This window comes from Cavia porcellus, unplaced genomic scaffold (genome assembly GCF_034190915.1).
Source record: "Cavia porcellus strain 051 isolate PalLab524CR breed Dunkin Hartley unplaced genomic scaffold, mCavPor4.1 scaffold_5, whole genome shotgun sequence".
NCBI lineage: Eukaryota > Metazoa > Chordata > Mammalia > Rodentia > Caviidae > Cavia > Cavia porcellus.
Window position 1 is genome coordinate 97,580,336 of NW_026947488.1, and position 23,929 is coordinate 97,604,264.

The 23,929-nt window shown below is 40.0% G+C and overlaps 1 protein-coding gene and 1 long non-coding RNA gene across 15 annotated transcripts in view; one reads left to right on the forward strand and one right to left on the reverse strand.

Moving 5' to 3' along the window:
• Ptpn13 (protein tyrosine phosphatase non-receptor type 13) overlaps window positions 1-23,929 on the forward strand; it is a 178,726-nt gene that overhangs the window by 133,433 nt on the left and 21,364 nt on the right. For 8 of the 14 annotated variants that reach the window (XM_063249384.1, XM_013151924.2, XM_063249388.1 and 5 more), the window contains 17 exons: window positions 1,586-1,675; window positions 1,962-2,069; window positions 2,251-2,382; window positions 6,862-7,325; window positions 8,325-8,471; window positions 10,068-10,161; window positions 10,716-10,801; window positions 11,535-11,697; window positions 12,657-12,871; window positions 12,967-13,065; window positions 14,466-14,830; window positions 15,786-15,963; window positions 17,677-17,835; window positions 18,615-18,786; window positions 18,879-19,089; window positions 21,820-21,890; window positions 23,626-23,687. In XM_063249384.1, coding sequence (XP_063105454.1) covers window positions 1,586-1,675; window positions 1,962-2,069; window positions 2,251-2,382; window positions 6,862-7,325; window positions 8,325-8,471; window positions 10,068-10,161; window positions 10,716-10,801; window positions 11,535-11,697; window positions 12,657-12,871; window positions 12,967-13,065; window positions 14,466-14,830; window positions 15,786-15,963; window positions 17,677-17,835; window positions 18,615-18,786; window positions 18,879-19,089; window positions 21,820-21,890; window positions 23,626-23,687 — 2,816 coding nt within the window. Of the gene's footprint in view, window positions 1-1,585; window positions 1,676-1,961; window positions 2,070-2,250; window positions 2,383-6,861; window positions 7,326-8,324; window positions 8,472-10,067; window positions 10,162-10,715; window positions 10,802-11,534; window positions 11,698-12,656; window positions 12,872-12,966; window positions 13,066-14,465; window positions 14,831-15,785; window positions 15,964-17,676; window positions 17,836-18,614; window positions 18,787-18,878; window positions 19,090-19,945; window positions 20,109-21,819; window positions 21,891-23,625; window positions 23,688-23,929 lie in introns of those variants that run through there. The other 6 variants (XM_063249382.1, XM_063249383.1, XM_063249386.1 and 3 more) reach the window with 3 other exon arrangements.
• Window positions 1,568-23,687, reverse strand: LOC134476154 (uncharacterized). The gene is made up of 4 exons (XR_010047691.1): window positions 23,027-23,687; window positions 20,823-20,883; window positions 20,532-20,729; window positions 1,568-1,702 (listed from the first exon to the last, which is right to left on the reverse strand). It is a non-coding gene; the product is annotated as an uncharacterized LOC134476154 (long non-coding RNA).

A 23,929-nucleotide genomic window follows, 5' to 3' on the forward strand; every position in this document is an offset into this window, starting at 1 on the left:
TCCAACTACAATTCCTCGTCAGTAAAGTGCTTAGATCTGTTAACTTGAGAGGTGGAAATTGAAAATAGTCATCAGTTAATCACTCTAGAACTTGATCTCAATTCTTCCCATCTCACCAGTAATTCCCCTTATTTATTTCACTGTGTTTTATGATTTTTGTTGTGTTTTTTTTTTGTAGCAAAAGTTAAAAAGTTGAAAACTAGTGCCTACTGGTTATTTTAGAACAAGAAACGTGGGACATAGTCATTAAGCTAGATCCTTATGCACGGACTTTTGCTTAGGACTAATATGTAAAGCTCTTTCTACCACTGTACGGTGATATTTCTATCATATTGTTAATAAAATCTTTAGAAATTACAACTACCTTTACTAATTATAACTTTTTTTCCAAAAAGAAACAACTGACTAGTACTTTATGCATTATGAGGAGCTAACAAACATAACTTACATGGTGCTTAAGATATATGATTGATTCACTCCCAAGAGGAAATGATAGTTAATATTTTTTTCCAAAACCAAAAAAATGTGTTTCTAGAATGTAATGTATCATATTTACATCCCTTGGGCAAAGACATAAAGTCTGTTCACAGTAATTTAGTTGTTTTTAAAATGTGTATAAAGTTTAAGGAAATTTAGGTTTGTGTTTTAGATATGCCATAATCTCTACTTTTCAAAGTTTCAAAATGCTTAAGAATGACACAGCCCTGAATCTGAATATTCAATGTACAAAAAAACCTTTGTAAGTGTGTGGAACTCACAATCGCTACCAGGTCAATACACAGGCCATTTTTGCGCTATCAAATTGTAATTGATTTTAAGAATTACATGTTTAAATACTTGCATTGCTAAATAGATGAACTAACTTGAATAACATGGCAATTAAGCATATTTTTTATTTAGTTAAGAATATATTTGTGAATGATTAACGTACTTAAAAAAGCTAAGTGGAAGGGCTGGAGATTTAGCTCAGCAGCATAAGCATTTGCCTTGCAAGCAGGCAGTCGTTAGTTCAATCCCCGGTACCGATAAAAAGGAAAAAGACCAAAAAAAATTTTTAAAAAGCTAAGTGGAGATCAGAAAAAAAAATTTTTAATTCTGATGCTGACTTTCATTTAATTTATTTAGCCAGCATTTATTGACTCCAAGCATCTCTCTGATAATGGTTTGTTGGAAGATAATCCGTAATACATTGACTTGTCAAATGCAGTGTCACACAAATGCCTGGAACCAGGAAACCCACGTTGAGGGAAGAGCTCTTTTTTTATGCTAGTCAACAATCTGTTCAACTCATTTATCCTCTCAAAATTTATTCACCCATTTGTAACTGAAATGTATCAATTCCAACAGATTAACTTATAAGAAATAAATGTGATAATCATTGTTTTATAAACTAGAAATCACTGTAAGACTGTGACAGCAATACCTGTAAATGCAAAGTATATTTTTAAAGTGTGAGCAGTCTGTTAACAGTATTCATTGATGTTTAAATTAGAGCAAGCTGGCAGTTTTATTGCTTTATCATTAGTTTTATTTATGCTTGAGCATGTTACATTTATTTTCTTTTAAATTTATAAATTCCTAATAGATGTGCTACACAAAAGATGGAGCATCGTGTCATCACCAGAAAGGGAGATTGCATTGGTGAACCTGAAGAAAGATTCAAAATACGGCTTAGGTAAGTCATCATGAGGTTCCTGAAGATCTGTGAAAAGCCAAAGAAAAATAACCTGAGGCATAGCGTTGACACTGAGGCAACAGCCACTTCCCATCAAGATACTTGTTGCACCCCTGCAACCTAGCACCTCACCCAATCACCAGACCCCTAAGAGGAGGTACCCGCAAAAAATACGTCCAGCAGACTTCACACAGTTAGTTCCATGTCAAATGTGTTACCTGTTAATCATGTTTGACCTCCATCTCCACGTTGCTGTTTGAAGATGTTTTTAAACATATGTTTACAGGATTTCAGATTATTGGTGGAGAGAAGATGGGAAGGCTGGATCTAGGTGTGTTTATCAGCTCCATTACCCCTGGAGGACCGGCTGACTTGGATGGGTGCTTAAAGCCAGGTACTTCGTGTTTTGATAGCTTCCTAAGTACTTACTAATAAGCAGGTATGAATTTGAAAAGAAGGCAAAGTGAAGCTTAGACCAAACAAACTAGTAAAGACAAGATGACATTTCTAAGGTTTAGCATGATACTCCCTTTGCTGTGGGGAATGCAAGATTAAACTGTGGTCTGTTTTTGCAGGAGACCGCTTGATATCTGTGAATAGTGTGAGTCTGGAGGGGGTCAGCCACCATGCTGCAGTTGAAATTTTGCAGAATGCACCTGAAGATGTGACACTTGTTATCTCTCAGCCAAAGGAAAAAATACCCAAAGGTAATGCGATCATTTCTTAGTTCTGTGTTTGTTTGCGCTTCTCATAAGCACTTCAGTATGCTAGCCCAGGAAATTAGAATTAAGCCGCTTTACTTTTTTTCCAGTAGTTTGACATTTGTGCTTCTAACTTCTTTAACTTTATGCTTCAGTGTCGCATTTCATTTACTATTCCAAGATTACCTTACTTGTTTCTATTTAGTAACACATACAGGAAATAGATTGATTGCACACAATTAGTGTCACCTGCTGGATATGATGGTCATGCCTGTAATTGCTGGTAATCAGGAGGGCAGGTCAAGGCCAGCCTGGACAAATTAGGGAGACCCTATCTCAGAATAAAAAATTAAATTAAATTTAAAATGTAGGAAATATTGCTCAGTGTTAGAGCATTTGCGTATCCATGAGACCCTAAACTCAATCCCAGTATACCACAAGAAAAAAAGTCAAATAAATTCTGAGTACTTGGTTGTTCCATGTCTATTCAGGTCTAGTAGGAAATAGAATTCTTTATCACGGGGTAAGTAATATGGTTATATGATAGTAATCGATGAAGTCCTGTCCATAATCTTTCTTTTATAAAAAAGAAAAGATTCCAGGTACAGGGGTGCACACCTGTAATCCCAGCACTCAGAAGGCAGAGGCAGGAGAATCGTGGTGAGCTGAAGACCAGCCTGGGCTACCAAGTGAGTGCTAGGCCAGCCTGAATTGCACAGCGAGACCCTATCTCAGAAAGACTAAATAAGTTAATAAATAAAGGAAAAAGGAAAAGAACAGCAAACCAGAAGCTTAAAAATGAGGCCATATTTTGTCTTTTAATCCCTGTCATTAGCACACTGTAGAAGAAAAGGCATGTGAATAGACCAAAAAGCCTGGGTTTAAGTTTTCCCTGCTATTTATTAGTCTGTGAATTAAAGTCTCTTGAGCCACTGAAAGAGGAGACCATGATCTGTGTCTTGCCTTGCAGAGCTGTTCGGAGCAGCAGGTGGTAGGCAGGTGCTTGTGGGAGAACTGTGCATAGCCAGGTAGGGGCAGCACAGTGCCCCAGGCAGTGCCAGAGGCTCCACAGCCCAGCACCACTCCGGCTCCACTTGAGTCTGTGCCTCAAGCAAGTACCAGGACTCACTGGGCTTCGCAGTGGGTCAGAGACCAAATGGTGACATTTCGTAGAGTATGAAAAGTCAGTAATACGGTGTAAGAATTAGTACAAGTTCGATCCCTGGTACCGATAAAAAAGGAAAAAGACCAAAAAAAAAAAAAAAAAAAAAATCAGTACAGACCTGGGATTCACTAATCACTAATCACCTACATGTGCATTTTAGCTCATTTTTAATAGTATTTTTGAAAAATAGTGAAGCACCAGACGTAAACACATACATCCCATATGTGCATTATTCATTATTTTTATCCCATATATTAGTGGAAAATACTTTCTTGAGTTCTAACTGTGATGCTCATTTTTTTTTTTTTAAATCGGTACCGGGGATCGAACTCACAACCACCTGCTTGCAAGGCAGGTGCTTATGCAGCTGAGCTAAATCCCCTGTGATGCTCATTTTTTAACATTCATGTGTATTCAGTTAGGGCTGCCCATAAACTGTTGCCCTAAGAACTTGACCTGTTGATATGATTTGATGGGCCCTGGGGAATTTAGCTACAATTCAGCTGTGTTGGTAAAACGATCCTTTTAAAGCCATGTCCTGTATCATCTCCAGATTTTTTTCAAAATAGTAAGTTTCATTGCTCACAGTATTTTTTGAACAAGCCAGGCATGGTGATGTACACCTATGATCCAAAACTCTGGGAAACAGGCTGGAGAGCCATACCTTCAAACCCAGCCTGGGCCAATTAGTAACTTGGTGAGAATCCACTCCCACTCCAAGAAAAGGCTGGAGGAATGTACCTCAGTGAGAGTAGACCCTGTGTCCTGGGCAGGGATGGATGGATATTTCCATCCCCCATTACCTTCCTTCTCTTACACCCTTTTCCTTTTCCCTACGTTCCTTTTATCCAGTTATATCCTCTGTAAGGAGAGTGTGAGGCAGAAACATGGGCTTGTATAAAGGCAGCATGGTGTGGAATATACTGTACTGGGTGCAGGCAAACAGAGTAGAAAGGCCTCTGTAGGAGCAGAGGTGCGGACCCTTTTTTACAGGCTCATAAGAAGGCAGGGACCCTAAGTGGGAAGATCTTAGTAAACCTCAGTGGTCAAAGCTCTCTGGATGTTTTGTGCCTCAGAGGCAAAGACCCTGAGGTGTCCACTGTAAGTGTTTGGGTATCTCCAGATGCCTGGGTATTGGGAAGGTCCCCTGTTCCATCCTGTCTCTTACTACAGCCTGTGTTTGCTGAAGGCATGCCTGGTGCTGAGCTGAGCTGGGAACAGTGCCTCTGCTGGCAGGCAGGAAGGGTACAGCCTGACAGTCTCCCTTCTCCTTCTCATATCATCTTTCTAGAGTCCCTATATTAGTGAGAACATGCAGTATTCGTCTGAATCTGCTTTATTTTCTTCAGCATGATTCCAGATACACCCATTTTTCCTGCAAGTGACAAAATTCTTCTTTCTTTACAGATGAATAATACTCCATTGTATATAACTTTTTTACCCAGTCTTCTGCCGATGGGTACCAGCTGTTGTGAATTGTGGCACAGTACACATGGGTATGCAGGTGTCCCTGTAATGTGCTGACTTTAATTCCCTCAGGTGTACACAAAGGCATGGTAATCCTGGACCAGTGGGTAGCTCTAGTGTTAGTTTCTGACAGGACCCTGTCCTCTCAGTCATTTCCCTCACAGCTAACCATGGTGAGCATTTTTTTCATACATTTAATTGACATTTACACTTCTACTCTTGAAAGATGTCTGTTCAATTCGTTGCCTATTTATTGGTTGGACTTTTTCTTTATATATCCTACTTATTAATTCTCTGTTGGAAGAATAGCTGGAGAAGACTTTTTCCCATTCAGTATGCTGTTTTCTGTTGTTTCCCTTGCTGTGCAGAAGCTTTTTGTTTTTTACATCTATAATTCTTTTCCATGTGTCTCTTTCAGTTTCTGTCTTCAGAAAGTTTTCGTAAATGCTTCTGATAAGAATTACATATCAGGAATTTAGAGTTGCCCTCCTTGATAATGACTTGAAGTCCAGTAAATGCTATCTGGAAAATATGCAGCAAGTATGCAAAGAACTGTTTCATGAATGAGGAGCGTGAGGGCCATAGGTACAATTCATTGGTACAGTGCTTGCTCATCGTGTGTGCTGGGTTATGTCCCCAGCACATTACAGAGAAAGGAAAGAGGGCAGGAAAGAATGAGGGAGTCAGGGCAGAAGGACCAAGAATGTTGATGACACAAAGCAAGTATAAATTACTTGTGGAATCTGGAAAATCTTCACAGGCCGTTGATGTAAAATGAGTCTTGTAATAACAGCCATTGTTAAATTCCTCTTGTTTTTAAAGCCTGTATTGTTACTGTTTTGGAGTTTTTTGTTTTTTTGTTTTTCTTTTATGTGGTTTTTTTCTGATTACAATAAAAAGTAAGGAAAAAAATGAGACTTGGAGAATACAAGTGAGATGGGGAGTTAAGAAAAAAAGGCACACATTTTGGCCAGGTGTGGTGTGTGCACACCTGTAATTCAAGCACCCACTCTGGAGGCTGAGGCAGGAGGATCACCATGAGCTGGAGGCCAGTCTGTACTACACAAGTGAGTTCAAGGCTAGCCTGAACACAGTGAGAGCCTGTCTTAAAACACATACACACACAGAAAGGTATACATTTTAGGCCAGCACACCTATAATCCCAACACTCAAGAGGCTGAGGTAAGAGGGTCCCCTGTGCTGCATAGCAAGTTCAAGGCTAGTCTGAAGAGAAAGAAAAAAAGGAGAGGGAAAGGGAGAAGGAGGTGGGGAAAAGCACATACTTTAATAAAGGTTGTTAAGGGGGCCAGGAAAAGAGAAGCCAGCCTCTGTTTCCATGAGTCTGCAGAGGCCAAGCTGGGCTGGGAAGAGCAGAGCGAAAAGATGTGTTATCCTCACTGTATCATTTTGTTCTGATTTATTGTCTTGTTTTATTCCATGCTCTGTTTTGATTGGTTTTATTCTGTTTTGTTTCATTCGATTTTACTGTCTGAGGCAATGGACCACTACTGTGAAAATAACAAAATACACTGGGATAGCCGTTGTTGACCACCTTTTGTCATGTGTTGAAATTATGTATCACTTTCTCTACTGTGTTTTGATTGACTTTATCCTGTTTTGTTTGTTGGGTTTTATTCTCCTTAAAATAAAATAAAAATTAAAAAGTTGTCAAGAACCACCAAAAGGGGAGCGAGAAAAATCCTACCAGTCTACCATTTGCAGGGCCTCTGCTGTGGCTCCAGGGCCTGGGTGAGGTGTTTTACCCATGTTGAGACTCCTCAGTGACCTTCAGGAGCCTTTTGTATGAGTGTAACCATAACTTGATAATTCTCTTCTTCAACCTTGGCTTGCAGTACCTTCTTCTCCTGTGCATTTGGTCAGTGAGATTAAAAACTACATGAAGAAGCCGTTCTACGCCCGGGACATCATAGTGGATTCTTTGGAGGATGTCCCCTGGCCCCGGGGTACCCTGAGGCAGCTCACAGAAGGCTCCTGCGTGCTGCCTGGGGGTCTGCGGGAAGGAAGCCTGAGTTCTCAGGACTCCAGGACGGAGAGTGCCAGTCTGTCCCCAGGCCAGGTCAATGGTATCTTTGCCAGCCATTTAGGTGACCGAGCCTGGCAGGAATCCCAGCGCGGCAGCCCTTCCCCATCGGTAATATCAAAAGCCATCGAGAGAAAAAGAACTTCCTCTGACAGTATCCGTAGCAAAACTGGAAAACCAGCCATCTCTGATGCAACAGATTACTCTGACGGTGGAGACTCAGACATGGACGAAGCCACTTACTCCAGTGGCCAAGACCACCAGACACCAAAAAAGGCATGTTTTAATTTTTTGTTTGTTTGTGTTTTCCATTTAACAAAGCATACAATCACGAATATGTCAAAGAGTACTATGACTGACTAAAAGCTGCTTCCATGATTTTTGGAAAGGAAGGATGGTTGTACTCTGCTACTAACTGCTAGCTCTGCGTTCCATGCTAGCTTGTAGAGTAAGTATGAGCTCTGACGCTAACCCTGAAATGACTGTACTCAAATTACAAATCATTTCTTACAAGTTGATCGCCTCTTGCATATTTAACATGTTAGGAAAAAAACTCCAGTATCTAAAAATTGTTTTCTGAATAGGCAATTGATTTACTGTTTATAGCCTAAGATCTGAAACTTTGGATGGATACTAATAGCAATGAAAGTAGCACATTCCTAGGAATGATGGAAAGGTAAGCTCTCATTCACAATTTTAGAGAAAAACCTCACACCTCTTGCTCACTGAAGATCAGTATTCCTCACAAGAGGGTTCTGCCCTTACAGACAGGACTTAGCTGTTATTCTTATGCAGATAAGTTTTCAAACATAAGTAAAACAGAACACAAGGTTCACGCATCTTAGAGGTTCCAGGCAAAATCCCCACTTGAGATAGAGATGGATAGATGGATGGATGGATGGATGGATGGATGGATGGATAGACAGATTTTTAAAGCAAATGGGAGTATTTGAGGACCTTGGAAATATAAAAAGTAAACAAGGATTATAGAGAGGCTCTGTTCTAGCTAGGATCTAGGCTTTGCTCGGCCATCTCTTGCTGTTTGACCTTAAACAAGCACTTCAAACTCCAGACGTTTCCTCAGCCATAAAAATGAATGCCTTGGACAAGGTGATCTCTTAAAGAGTCTCCCAACCCTTTTGTTTTTTATTACACTCTAACTTTATCCTCTAGTATTTTGTATTTTATTTTTTTCCCAAAAAACACATATTTGTCTTCGATTGGTAATTAATTTTGATCTTAACAAGAAATTCGTTTTTGTTTTTCTTTGTTAAGGAATCTTCCTCTGCAGAGAATGAACCCAACAAAATGAATTTTAAAGCCTTTTCTTCGTCACCTTCTAAACCTGGAGATGTCTTTGAGGTTGAACTGGCTAAAAATAAGAACAGCTTGGGGATAAGTGTCACGGTACTGTTTGACAAGGTTTTCACATGTTTTCTCTTCATTTCCCACAGCCTGTTACATAGCAACTTATTAGTTGAACTATTTTGCTTCATATGAAGCACTAATCAAATATTCATAAAATTTTAAAATTAATCATCTTAAAGCTTTTTTTAAAATTGAACTTTGTTCATTTTTTCCTATTTAAAAAAATTATAAACATGCCTTTCATGCTCACTTAATCTGAATATGAGACATGCAAAATATAAAATGAATGTGTATGCTTTTATACACTTGACATTTCTGCATGTGCATGGACTAATAAGATGATCTTTAACCTAGGTCATGACTAATTAAAACTTTGGTTATTGTATCTCCTTTCTGTAAAATACAGAATACTTGTAAAAATGTTTAATAGTTTAAAATTACACATTCCAAAAAATAAGTATCTTTAAGGTAGTTTAAATACAAGCATGGGCTATTCGATAAAATTATTTTAGAATCATACTGATGAATTACCTATTCTTAAACTAGAATTTCATCATTTATTACATTCCAAAAAATTTTGAAAGTTATGAAAAACCATTCAGAAACATAGGAGAAATAGCCCTGCAAATATATTGAGATTTTTAAAAACCCTAATTTTCTAGGATATTTTAAAATACTTTCAGAAAAGTTAAAATATATTATGTACAAGTACAAATTCCCTATGATGAATGTGATCATTTGGTATATCTAAATGTATGAATAAAAAAAACTTTTTTGGGAGAGTTTCTGAGACAGGGTCCTTCTATGGAGTTCAGGTTCACCTTGAACTCACAATGTAGCCCCAACTAGCCTCAAACTCATGGCATACCTCCTGCCTCAGCCTACAAGTGCTGGGGTTACAGACATCTACCACCGCACCCAGTCATAAAATTAATTTTAAAAATAATTTTTAACACTTTCTCTCTCTCTCTCTCTCTCTCTCTCTCTCTCTCTCTCTCTCTGTCTCTCTCTCTCTCTCTGTCTCTCTATACATCTCTATCTTTCTATGGTAAAGAGAAATTAAAACCTGCATATCCATAAAAGATAGAAAACTTACTACATTTTGCCTAAATCTTCTCTAAAATGAGCCTTTTAAAATTATTATAAAATGTCGTCCAGGATTTAGCTCAGCAGCATGAGCACCTGCCTGGAAAGCATGAAGTTGTGAGTTCAATCCCTGATTTAAAAAAAACAACTATTATAAAAAGTCTTTTCCTTGGCTTGGCACATTTGCTCTCAAATTTGCGAATATGATCTGAAAGTATTATTCCTTACACTGTTTTTTTATTATTATGTTCTCACACTACTTTTGCGTAGATGGATTTTGCTTTTTGCTTGCTTGTAATGCATGATATAGACTTACAAAGGAAGAGCATATAGCTCGTATAGCTGAGATGTAGTATGTTGTTATTTACTGAATTGAATAGTTTGCCAAAAAGAAGTAACTTTGACATGTGGAAAACTTAGCTAACAATACTCTTGGTATTGAAATAATTGCACATGTGAAATTAATGCTACTCCTTCGTCTGGTCAACTGCATCCTTTTTAATGTTCAGATTTGACAGTACAAGTTTTTCATGTTATGAAATGTTATTTTCTTTGTCTCTTTAGGGAGGTGTGAATACTAGTGTCAAACATGGTGGAATTTATGTGAAAGCTGTTATTCCCAAGGGGGCAGCAGAATCTGATGGTAGAATTCACAAGGGTATGTTTTTGTGTGTATAGGAATTATATGTACAGATATCACATCCTATAAATAAAAAGTAATAGACTCGCTATAAACACTTAAATTTATAATATGAAATAAAAACAAACTCACTTAATAATGCATTAAGAGAGTCTTTGATACTACCTTAAAAAGTCTTCTTTTATCTTAGGTCTTAGTATCAGAAGATACATAGACAGAGTTACCTGTTAGTAAGCGAGTTGCCAGTGAATGGAGAGAGCAAAGTGACTGCTCTCGCAGAAAGACTGACGTTTACATTTCCAAGAACTAACTAGGGCCTTGCCTTTGTTCTCTACATTTGTAGTTTAGCTTTTTTATGATGTAGATTGATTTTTATAGAGGTATTCTAGAATATAATGAAGATTAGTTGTAGAATGGAACTAGAAACTAAATGACATATTTAAGAAGATATGAAACAGTTTTGTCCAGAACTTGTCTGGCTCTGTCCTCAAATTAATGTGAAATAAAGCTAGCAGGTGTAAACATGTAAATTGTGATGGTTTCTTCCTTTCAAAACTCCTGCCTAATTTTAGGTGATCGCGTGCTTGCTGTCAATGGAGTGAGTCTGGAAGGAGCCACTCATAAACAAGCTGTGGAAATCCTGAGGAATACGGGACAGGTGGGGAATCATTGTACCAACCTGCTAAGATCCCCGAAAGAGACACCAGAATATGTGAACAGTATCAGCTGCATAGAGACCTCTGCATTTGTTTATCAAGAAACCAAGCCTGATTTATTAACCACCCTGGGTCTGTTTTTTGCCTCTCAAACTGAGTAGTGTTACAGAAAAGTTTTTACTGAGGAAGCTGGCTTTCAGTGTCTTGTTTAGTCCTAATATTACCAAAGAAGAATGAGGGGAGGGGATGGAGACTGGACTTTTTAAGTGTTTCATAAACATTACTAGTTTTTAGTGGTTTTTTTCGCTTCTATTCATTCTTCAGATCAAAAGCTAAATTCATTTATTCAGATAAGTTTTGGTAAAGAAGACAAAAGATTTATGCAGTCTGAAGAGAAACCAGTTTACATTTTGGATTTGGGAATTACCAAATTATTTATAATGGTTTTTATATTTACAGTGGCTTTTATATTATAGTTTAGTAGGAATTTTTTTCCTAATGATTTTAATAATATTTTTAATGATTCTAATCATTAACATTTTTATACAGGAAAGTAATAAAAACTTGATTTTGAAACTTTCAAACCTTTCTTTTGTCTGTTTTTTTCCCCCTCTAACTATATTTTGGTAGAACAGGTGGCTAGTTTGAATTGTTTTATATTCCAGCTGTGTGAAGTCCTGATACTGTTTCTTTGTTACTCTTCCTAATTAATGAAGTGCTATTCCATTTATACAGATGGTTCATCTACTGTTAGAAAAAGGACAGCCACAGGCATCCAGAGAACACATCCCTGTGACCCTGCAGTGCACCCTTCCAGACCAGAACCCACAAGGTCAAGCGTCAGAAAAAGTGGTGCAGAAAGCAACTCCTGGCAAAGACTACGGCTTTGTTACTGAAGGTCAGGCCTGGGAAACTCTCGTGTGGCACTGTGAATTACTGCTTCATTATTCAAAATACAATTTTTACTTGTAGATTTACAATTCATGGCTAGGCAGCCTTCCATCTAACAGTTCCCAAATACTGGTCCTTCATCAAAATTTGTGAGCCATACAAATTCACCAATTAGTGGTAAAATTAAAAAATTAAGAGTGACGTAGTAGTGGATTCTTGGATTTGTAAAACTGGAGTGATGTTTATCTGAGACTCCAACTTTCTGCCTCTTAGAGCTTAAAGGCTCTTTACCTTAAAAACGTGGTGGTGGCACACAATCTTGGTTTGTCTTTTATTTAAAATCTCGCTTGATCACACAAATGTTAGCAGCTCTAACTTAATGCCAAAATAAGGTAGTCCAGGCCTGCATTATTTTTCCTGATTGTGAAAATAAAAATAATAATGTATTTTTTTTTTGTCACACTGCTCTTTTTTATCATCCTTTCATTGTGGGTTTTTTTGTTTGTTTTGTTTTTTCTGATCTTTGTTCCTATATTTTGCTGCTGAGAGTTTTTAGAATGCCCTTGTAATTTTTCTGTATTAAGTTAGACGTCACCAAAATATATTCCCATACCCTCAGCTAGCATTTATTCTGCTGTTCTTTCCTGAATTCTGCTGAATGCTAAGTTCTGCTGTTTTCAGCTAAGTCTCTCTTTTACCTCCTGTTCTCTGGATCACCTCACTTTGCCCACCCCATTAAACTGTCCTTTATGCTTTTCTGTCCAAACAGCTTAGTCCTTGCATGTTGTTCATTAAATTTTCTTAATGACAGAAATTGAAAAATAGGATTTCAGTGTAATGTAAAGGAGCATTGTATGCATACAGAAGGGGAAATAGGGTTTTTAAAATATAGTTAAAAGCATAGTTTGTGTATGCTTGTGTACATGCACAATTTTAAAATACTTAATTTTTACATCTTTTTTCCAGAAAATATATTTGAGGTAAAACTGCTTAAAAATAGCTCGGGCTTAGGATTCAGTTTTTCTCGAGAAGATAATCTTATACCGGAACAAGTGAACACCAGCATAGTGAGGGTTAAAAAGCTCTTCCCTGGTCAGCCAGCTGCAGAGAGTGGGAAGATCTGTGCGGGAGACGTCATCCTGAAGGTGAACGGGGCCTCTCTGAAAGGCCTGTCACAGCAGGTGGGTCCCCAGGTGAGGAGGAGCTGAGGAGCCTTGCAGACTGGCCTCCATGCCGACTGATAGTGTGTCCCCATGTGTTTCTCTCGGCACCCCAGGAAGTGATATCTGCTCTCCGAGGAACAGCTCCAGAAGTGTGCTTGCTTCTCTGTAGACCTCCCCCTGGAGTGCTGCCAGAACTTGATGCTGCTCTTCTGGTAAGAAGACGTAGCCCATCTTTTACAGGGTCCTGTTCAGTGACTGGTCGATTGAGCCAGAGGTGCTTTCTTCATGGCTCAGTCTCCTGTACTTCATCCCAGCTAACGCTTTACCGGGAGTGCTGTCTTGGGTCATGTTTGTACATTCCTGTTTGTAATGTGGTCAGTTTAATAGACAAAGCGGCGTGTTTCTATAATCCTGGCTACTCCAGAGGCTGAGGCAGGAGATCACAAGGTCATGCCAGCCTGGGCAACTAGTGAGACCTTGTCTCAAAATATAAAAATGAGAAGGAATAACGATGTAGCTCAGCACTCCCCGGCCTTAATTTCTGTGCCACCACCCCCCACCCCCACCCCCCCGCCCAAGATGTGATCAATTCACAATTCACTTTTGCTTTCTTTTCATTTCTAAAGTCCTAAATGCTGGGACTTCAGCAATATGTCTTCTAAGCTTAAATGGAAAAAATAAAATCATGATTACAAAAGTCTTATGTCCATTTTTTCATTGAGGATTAAACTTATTTGCATAAAAATGAATTAAGATTTTGAGCTTTTTTTTTTTAAATAAAGAATAGGGAATGATTGAGTTCTGCTCTTGCCAAGGTTTGGCTAGAAGATCCAAAATCTGTTCCAGTGGTGGTTTACAGATTGCAGACAGCAGGTAGGAGTCCACACCTAGTATTCACTCGTGAATACTAACACGAGTAAAGTAGGTTTGCCTCTCATTTGTCTGCATCAGATTGCAGCTCTGCTGTAAATGGTGACTGGGCTTTAGAGAGCAGGAGTGTCGGGGACAGATGTCACAACCCCTGCACTAGGGCTTGCTGAGCAGGCACTGCATCACTGAGCTAACACCCCCCCCCCGCCCCACCACCTTTATAGAGCATTTTAGGAGATGACACTGGGAAAGCAATCAGAAAATATTTAGCAAAGCATTAAAAAAAAAAATCCCATGTTGGTTAGTATACAAAATTACAGTGATATAGAAAGCCAGATGAAAATTTATATATGCACAAAGAAGCTTTCCTAGATTTCTGTTAATACGAATAACTGAAAAACAACTCTGTAGCCAAAAAGGAAAAGACTGAAACAAGTTAAAGGTATAGTCATTCTTAGGATTAATAGGTGATTATTAAAATTATTTGCAAAGCATATTTGAGGAGTTCAGAAACTTAAATTTTAAAAGTAGGATGTAATTCTGATTTAAATTATAAGCAATACAATATTAGCCATTGTTGTTTATAACATTTTTTCCTGTAATGATTTTAAGTTACCTTTCTTCAGAAAATTGCCTGTTTTGATAGGAAGTGCAGTCATCCTACAGGTTTGTTTCCAGTTGAGTGCTTCTAAAGTTTATGTAAGCTATCACCATCTGGCCTTTTAAAATGTGTCTCTTACAGACCCCACTGCACTCTCCAGCCCAAGTGCTTCCAAGCAGCAGTGAAGACCCTTCTCAGCCATCATGCGTGGAGCAAAGCACCAGCTCAGACAGAACCGAAATGTCCGACAGGAACAGGAAGCCATGCAAGTGCCCCTCCAGGAACGATAGCTACAGCGACAGCAGCGGGAACGGAGAGGATGACGTGGTGAAAGCTCCAGCAAAGATGCCAAGTATGGCCTGCAGTTCAGCTTTGCACCAGCCCCTACACAACATGGTATCCCAGGCACAGAGTCAGAATGCAGCTCCCAGGAGTGAGGAACATGCCGTGTGCACCCTGTTTTACTGTCCTCAGAAAGTACCCAGCAAAGCAGAGTTTGAGGACAGGTATTGTCGGTTTTATGCTTCACACTGAAAACAGCTGATGTTAGCAGCAGTAGCAGCAGAGAGAGAGAGAGTGAGAGAGACAAAGACAGAAAGAGAGAGGGAGTGTGTGTGTGTGTGTGTGTGTGTGTGTGTGTGAACTTCTCAGTGTTTGGGGAATGATGACTTTATTCAGTGTCGAGCTATTGTGATTAACACTTTTATCTAGTAAAGCAAGAAGCACTCTAACCTGGCAACCTGAGCCTGGCTTCTCTTTTGAGCATGTTTATTAGTAATTGAGAAAATTGGTTTTCAATACTACTCAGTCAAAAAGGGAAGAGATTTATTTAGGTAGTGATGCAATGGAAGATTAGAACAAATTACACAGGGAAGGGAGTGGGAAGAAAAATTTGCAGAAAGCAGGACAACTAAGATGGGAAAAGAAGCACTGACTGAGAGTAGAAGCAGACAAAGGAATGACTGCATCAGGGCCTCTAAAAGTTGCTCGTACATTTGAGGTTTGGTTGAGTCTCAGTTCTATCTAGGCCCACCCGGAGTTGTTTTAAATGTTTGTGGGGTTTTTTTCCTGTTTTTTTCTATTCTGTCACCCAGATAACTCCAGGAATGAGACAGTTAGTCTTTCCTTCTTAATTCAGTTGAAATATATATTAATCTTCTGATAAAATTAGCCTCGGCCTTGAACTAACAACTAGGAATCAAGTATAATACTTTGACCTATCTTTATACAGTTTAGAGATTTGAGGGCCTTGAGAATAAAATCTGGACAGAGAATTAATAATGGTAATATTGGCATGCAGATATACAAATAAATTCACACTCTAAAATTAGACCAAAAAGTAGCTAGGATCTCAGTCAGAACCAGACGAGAATATGTGAGCGGCACGTTTTTTATAATGGCACAGATTGATTCTGTGGATGTTGGAATGCATTTGAAAATAGTCTTTCTTCTTTGTCTCAGTGGTGACCCTCCTTTTCCTCCAACACTGGATGTGACTCCTGAGCAGAACTGCCAGCCCCACTTAGAGTCCACTTCCTCTGATTCAATGGGTAGATACCGCACACATCACAGTTCTGAATCAGCTAGAGGAGAGACTTCGAAAAATGACCTAGAAAACCACCTTGAAGACTTTGAACTGGTAAGGTGTTCTATATTTTTAAATTCTGTATTTTTTTCAAAAACATGCCAGCATGTTAAATAAACAAATAAATTCTGTACTTTTTTAGTGCAAATGCAGACATTTTTGATTTCCCTGTAGTTGGGTAAGCAGCTGCCTTTTAGAGCAGCTTCATGTCTGTATTTAATAGATAGTGCATCTAATACCTTAATCTGCTGAGAAATTAGAGGACAAAGAAACCTGGGTACAGATCCCTGGCTGTGTTGCTGACTTGCTGCCCTGTGGCAGACACCTGTGGATAAGTCCCTTCTGGTTCTGAGCAGGTTTGACTGTCCAGTGGAGTTGCTAACCTGAGAGGGTCATGCAGAGATGAAATGTAATACACCTGCAAAACACAGCTGTAAACCATACCAGCAGGGGCAGACCTGCAGCACGCGTGCCCACGGGCTGTACTTGTGTCATTGGAAGCTAAGAGGTTGCCATGACCAGGTTAGACACCAAGGAAATGGACTTCATTTGTTTCTCTTTAAAGTTTAAATATTTTCTCTCACGTTTTCCTTCATATTGTGATAATAGCCTTTGAACTTCTAAACCTACAAATCAGCCTTGGAAACAAAATTTCTAAGGATATTAACCTTTTTTATGGATTGAGAGTCTATTTTAATACTGTTTTCTAAGTAATCTTTATTGTAAAAAATTATCTTTAAGAAAGTATGAAAGCCATTTATAGCTCACTACCAAAAAATCTTAAATATTGTGGAGTTTGTACAATATTTTGTTTCCCTTTAATGGCATAAGTGTGCATAGCATCTGCATCTTCAGATTTATTTTTAGCAATAGAGTGAAAATGCAGTTTGAATGATTTCCTTAGAAATCTGTCATCAAGCTGGGTGTGGTGGTTCACACCTGTAATCCCAGCACTCAGGAGGCTGAGGTGGGAGGATCAGTGTGAGTTCGAGAGCAACCTGGGCTACAAAGTGAATTCAAGGCCAGCCTGAGCTGCATAGTGAGACCCTGTCTCAAAAAGACGAAAGAAAGAAAGAAAAGAAATGTGTCATCATCTACTTGAGTAATCTATGTGTCTCAGTTAAAATCTTAAATTGTTTTGCTTTTTTTTTTTTATACGTAACGGAGATCAAACTCACGACCACACACTTGCAAGGCAGGCACTTATGCTGCTGAGCTAAATCCTCAGCCCCTCTTAAATTGGTTTGCTTGCACATCTTAATAAATGAATTTCTAACATATAATCACTCAAAACTTCCTTTTTGTACCAGAGACAACACAAAACCTTTACGCGCTTAGGCAACTGTCTTCGTTTAGAAATATGTAAAAAACTTAAGTCTTCCCTCCAAAACCTTTTGAGTTTTGGGGTTTTTTGTTGTTGTTGTTTGGTTGGTTGTTTTCCTTTATTATTATTATTATTATTATTATTGTCAAAGTGTGACAGTTGATATATCCTTATGTAGCTGAAATGCAAAACTGGGAAAAGGCCTCGATACCGTCTCCACTATCTGGAGACCAACATGTAAAGTGGGACTTAAGCCCAGCTTTCACTTGCTTCGTAGAAGGAAGTGTTCTAGCACGGATGAAAGACTTGGTGTTTTTCACTTGATCGTGTTAAATAAACTTTTCAAGAGTTGCTTTTCTCTTTGGCTAATCAAAACAGTCATCTTTTTCTCTGGCTTTACGTAATATAGACAATCTTAAAGGATCCCTGTTGTCTTTCTCCAGGAAGTAGAACTGCCCATCACTCTAATTAAATCAGAAAAAGGAAGCCTGGGTTTTACAGTCACCAAAGGCAGCCAGAGCATCGGTTGCTACGTTCATGACGTCATACAGGACCCGGCCAAGAGAGACGGCAGGCTAAAGCCTGGAGACCGGCTCATCAAGGTGGGACCTGTGGGGGAAATGGGAGACTTATGCAAATGGAACTTAGTCTGTTTTCTATGGCTATAGAAATACTGGAGGTGAGTTGGCTTTGTAGTGAGGTTTGTTCATCTCATGATTTTGGATGTTTAGGGCTTACATTGGCAAAGAGATCCTGTTTTGAAACAGTAAGCCAAAGGCCCTAGACTTCACCGTTTCTCTTTAGAGCACACGCCCAGGATCTACTGGCCTCCTGCTAGGCTCTGCCTCTCAAGACCCTGCCAGCACCCTGAGGACCACGGCCCTCGCACACAGCCTCAGGGGACAGGCGTGGGTCCTGTCCGCATTGCAGCCATAACCACAGAACGGTGGTGTGAGGCTGCGGCACAGCTGCTGCAGGGCCCCAGAGAGCCGTCTGTGTCAGCACACTAGCTCATGTGGGCTGTTCTTCTGCCCTGAAACCTCTCTTTGCAGTGACTAAGGCTTTAGGTAGGGTTTGGGGGCTCAGTCTCTAAAAGGCTCCCCGTCACTGCCAAAGAACAAGCCAGGGCTGGTGAAAGAACAAGGTCATGTTAACATAATGCTGTGTTTCTCTGTTGGATTTGTTTTCCTTTTCCACCACTGAAAGGTTTTTGTACTGTTAACTTTCAGAGATGCTTCAAGTTTCAGATTTAGTTTGGAAGCCTCTTTAATTGCATTGTTATATTATGTAAAATGCTAGAAAGATTAATGTGTTTTCCTGGCAATTTGGCTTTCCTATTATAAAATTATAATCCTGACTTGCCCCCTTTCTTGTTTTGTAGGTTAATGATACAGATGTTACAAGCATAACTCACACTGATGTGGTGAATCTGCTCCGGGCAGCACCCAAGACAGTGAGATTAGTTCTCGGACGAGTTCTCGAATTATCCAGAATGCCGGTGCTACCCCATTTGCTACCTGACATTATATTAACGTGCAACAAAGAAGAGCTGGGTAATGAAAATTCATGCTTTGTACAGTGGGGTTTTCTGGACTGATCAAGTCACCTGATGACCGAGAAAACAATTCTGTTTCATTTGTTGAAGGTTTTTCCTTATCGGGAGGGCATGACAGTCTCCATCAGGTGGTGTATATCAGTGATATCGATCCAAGGTCCTCTGCAGCCGTCGAGGGGAACCTCCAGCTTCTGGATGTCATACATTATGTGAATGGCATCAGCACACAAGGACTGACCTTGGAAGAAGCCAACAGAGCACTGGGCACGTCGCTTCCCTCGGTGGTGCTGAAAGCCACAAGGTACTCTGCAGTAGTGCATGGGCGCTGTGTGTGTGTGTGCACGTGCTCTGGGCTCTAATTACACTTCACAGACAGACTAGCCATATTCAGTAAAGACAGGACAGAGCTCCTAGCAGACCGCAGTGGGTGACTCTTCAAGTACATATTTCCAGTTAACAGGACAAGTGACACATTTATCACTTAGGGTGTTTTCAGCTACAGAAATACAAGGCAACTTCTTAGAACAAGAAAGAGAATTTATGAGTTTACATGATTGTAAAAGCCTAAAAGGAAAAGTGGTCCCAGGTGAAAGTTGCTTAAGGCTCAGATTCCCTTTCTTTGTTTTTTCCAGTTATTCCTTTGTATTGTTTTATGATAGACAAATTTCTGCATTGCTTTCATGGCTCACACCTACATAACACCATCCAGAGCAATATGCAAACAAGCCTCACCAGTCACCACTGGTCGTGTGTGTGCCTTTGCCATCAGCCTAAACTAAGGTCAGCTCCTGGATAAAAAGAAGCTGTTGACTCTGGCCAGTAGCAGTCCACTCCGAGAGCCAGGACTGGTCATTTCTGCTGGAATCTCGCGTCACCTACTGAGGAGATGCGAACTTCACTGCACCCCAAACAGCTTCACTGGAGTAAAAAATGCCAACAACAAGTTTTCTTTAATGGATTGAAGAAAAGATGTTGTTGCTTCTGTAACAAATTACCATAAATTCAGTGATCTCTAAGGCAAAACAGGAGTACTACAGTGCTCTAGGTCAGAAGTACAAAATGCATCTCACTGGGATGAAATCCAGGAATCATCAGGGATATGTTTCCTCTGTGGGTTGTCAGAGGAGACCCATTTCCTTGCCTTTTCCATCCTCTAGAGACTCCCTATTTTCCGTGGCTTCTTGGTCCCCGCCTGTCTGCAAAGCCAGTGGTCCCTGATGCCTCTGCTGCAGTCTCTCTCTCTGCCTCTGACTTTCCTGCCCCTCTTTTCCTGTATTAGGTGGGGCCTCAGTGACGACAGTGCAGTTCTGATAACGCCAGGTAATTTTTCTACCTCAATATCCCATCCCTTCTGCCCTGTAAAGCCACATATTCACAGGTCCTGAGAATTAGAGCTAAGTCACTGGCGTATTTGGGGGAGCCCATATTTTGCCTTTATAATACATAAGAATCCAGGCTGTCTTGATTCCAAAGTGAGCCAAATTCACAACTGCATAGGTGAATTGTTCCTTTAAAATATGGAAATTTATGAGTTAAATAGTTGATAAACTTACTTTTCCTTCTGAATCTTTTAAGTTAATTGTATATCTTTTTTCTGGACTATAATCTCTGACCTGACTCTTTTATAGGTTTCTAAACATTGGATTGGTGTAGTTATTTTCATAGATCTAGCTAAACATTAATTACTGCCACTCTTAGGGGTATCAGAATGCTTTGCCTCAAAAGCAGTAGAGTGTTACTCACCTGGCCCTGTAGTCCCTCTCTGCTCTTCTCCTTTTATCTTAGCTGTTGTTACTAAAGATAGTGTAGTAGTGTTCACAAGAGCTTTCCTCTATATTCTTCGTACAGTCTTCTCTGTACTATTTTATGCACATGTCCTCTTTAAAATCCACAAGGTAGCAACACTGGAGACGTGTGTTGGTAGTAATGATATATCAAGAACTATAATGGAAAGAAACAATGTATGTATGTAAATATGTGTATGTATATGTATTTAAAAAAAAAAAACTATAACAGGCCTGGGAATTTACCTACTTGCAAGCCAATAAGCTAGCCTGTTACTCCTTCATGGACTCTGGCAGAAGACATAGTACCCCTGAAATCAGAAATAAAAGGACTTTGTTACTAATCAGTACAAAAGTTGCTAACAGAAATAAAAGCAGGCAGCATGAGGGTAGTGAGGGGTCAGTTCCAGTGTCCCTGAAGGCCACTGAGGTAACATCTGTGGGCCTGGTAGATTCCCTCACAGGCCAGGGGTTGCATTACAGGAGAGGATGATGGGAGAGCAGCCTCAGAAGCCCACCACCGCATAACAGCCTTGCAAGAGGTGGGCATTCTGCAGGTGAGGGAGGTCGCCTCACCCTTCCAGGTTGTTCCCCACCTTGAGAAATGACCTGGATGAACAAGGTCAGGGTTAGGGCCTTGTATTTGGGGGCTGCCCAGCAAGGTGTACAGAGGGCTGCTTAGGCCTGTGGCATATGGGCCCTCTCAAGGCTGCCTGCCTTAGGCAGCCTGCCCTTCCCCTCATGTAGCCCCCATGCCTAAGACTGCATACTCATCTGCGTTTCCCAAAGTGCAGTCTTTCTGACAGTTTTTCTCTTTGGGTGGCACTATTCTTACAATTCTCTGAATGTGTGGATTCTCCCTTTAAATACTCTAGTAGAAAAACTTGTATCGGAGCTTTAAATACATAAGACTTATAATCTAGAACTTCTAAGTTAAAGTATCTTTGAGCTATTTACTGACTGACAGAAAACTAAGTTATTAGGTCATGAACATTCCAAGTGTTTTAAGTGAAAGGAGAAACAGAGTGTGGTGTTGAACTGAAACCCAAAGAAGGCCAATGTAAAGGAGTTACTCTTCCTCTTCCTTGGGTCAGAATTCTCTCCCTCCAGAAAACACGTAGGTGAGAACTGTCAAGGTGTCGGCCCCAACTTCAGTGTGCCTAGCCTTGAAACCCTTGAAACTCATAAATAGTTCAGAGGACATTAAAGCAAATTCTCCTAAATCTTTGCACCTTTTCCCCACACAGAGACGGGCAGCCAGTGTTTCCCTGTTCAAAGAAATCTGCCGTGTCAGCTCCAGAGTCAGCCAGAGCCAATGGTAAGGACACATTCATTTTATAACACCAGTGGCTAGGAGAAGGAGCTTTTTTCCCCCTAAATAGCAAGTTGCATGTTGCCACTGAAATATTTTTCTTACGTTTCCAGAATGTCTTACAAAATCTAGGGGACAATATTGTACTTTAATGAAATTCAGTGTATAGTATAGTGCAAAAGTAGTAAAACGGGGTGAAGCACAAAATTGACAGCCTGTGGGCCCAAGTTTATGAGTTCTTATGCGTGCATAAGCCTCTATTTCCCATGAGTAAAACAAGAGTGTTATTGCTGTTTACCTTGGAAGGCGACACTGAGGCGTAGACGTGAAACACCGTCGTGCTCATCACAAAGTACTTGCTTCAAAAATGTACTCACTGAACTCCTAAGTTAGGCACTGTTCTGGGCACTGGAAATATTGTAGTGCAGAGCAGTGGAAGTACTAGTGATAGTTGTTGTGTTTTCAGCAATTTAATGCTTGTTCTAGTTTAAGCATTCTTTAAAACACTTTAATCCTCACAGTAACTTCGCAATTCTAGGGTTACTATTTTTACTTCATAGAAAAGGAAACTGAGGCACAGTGAAATTTGATAACTTACCCATGCTCACAGAGTTAATAAAGATAAGAGCCAGAATTTAAACCCAGGAAATCTGACTGCATGCTCTTTGCAGGGCCTATAATTGGAGCTTTTATTGCTGTGTTTGACACAGAGAAATACGATTGAACTTGCTGCATTTAGAAAGTGAATTCAGTACATCAGCATAACTAATCATTTTAGGACAGTGTCTAAGCACCAATAGTAGCTAAAAGACATGTTACTATAACAGTTGTTTATCTTCTAAAGAGCAAAAGGGGTCCATCGTGTTGCCCTCTGTAGTTCCAGTTCATGCCAAAATCAGCTCATAGAAGAATAAGGAGGACATTTTCCTAGTGACCTCTGAGATGACTGTCACTTTCTAGTGCCCTGCTCCTTGGAGAAGCTACTTCATGAGCCATCTGTGAGGGTCTCTGATTTGATCCTCATAGGACCAATTTCTTTAGACGTTTTCAGACTCATACAGTATCAGTAACAGGAACTCTGTGAAGGTGGCCAAAATGCAAAATTTTACCGTTTTAAAAAACAGACAAGTTTTTGTACTTACAGCTCAGAGCTAACATTAGGATCCGGTGTATAAATACAGTTATATTTGTAACCTTCAGTTATCCGCATGCTGTATTTCCTGTGTTCCTGTGGTAGTCTTTATGAAGCTAGGTAGGTGCTGGCTGTTCTCCCATAAGTCATGGAGTAGGAGGAAACTTCAGCACTCGTGATACCGCCCGTGGGTTCAGATCATTGGTATTCAGTCCCTCCCTCTTGAACCTTTCAGCCACAGATGAGAGTTTATGTCAGCTATTTTCTTTGATGAACCTCTCGATTTTATTCTGTTCACTTGGTTGCTCACTTTATGATGCAGCCTCTTTAAAATACCAGTAAAATGACACCCTCAGAAAGATGGGGTTCCTTCCATGGTTTTTCTATGTGTGTCAGATTGAGCAGAGACTCAGACACAGGATTAGGGTTAGCACACACTAGGCAAGTACTCTCCGTGGAACCTGTCCCCACTCAAGTACTTAACCGAGGGCGTCTTCGGGCCTCTCCGTATGCTGGCAGAGATGGACGTTGCCGTGTGTCTTTCATTATGCCGAGTCTTCACTGTGAGTGTGACCAGCTGTCCCTTCCTTCCTGTGTTGTTCCTTGCAGGCCCCCACAGCTCAGAGCTCTGTGGCCAGTCAACTGTCACTCCCGAGGACACATTCTCCAAGGTAGGTAAGGTCCACCTCTGTCATGTCAGAGCGCCCAGATCGTTTCTGTTCACACTGGACCAATGTCATATTTAAATATTTGTCTCTTTTAGATAAATGTATTAATAGGAAAGACACTTGTGGTGAATTAGTAAGTAAAGTATACAGAGCCCTACATAAGCAACCTTATATCCTTTGCCACAAATTCAGCTCTTAAATAAGTTTAGTAAGTTATATTTAAGAACTTAAATATACTTAGTATA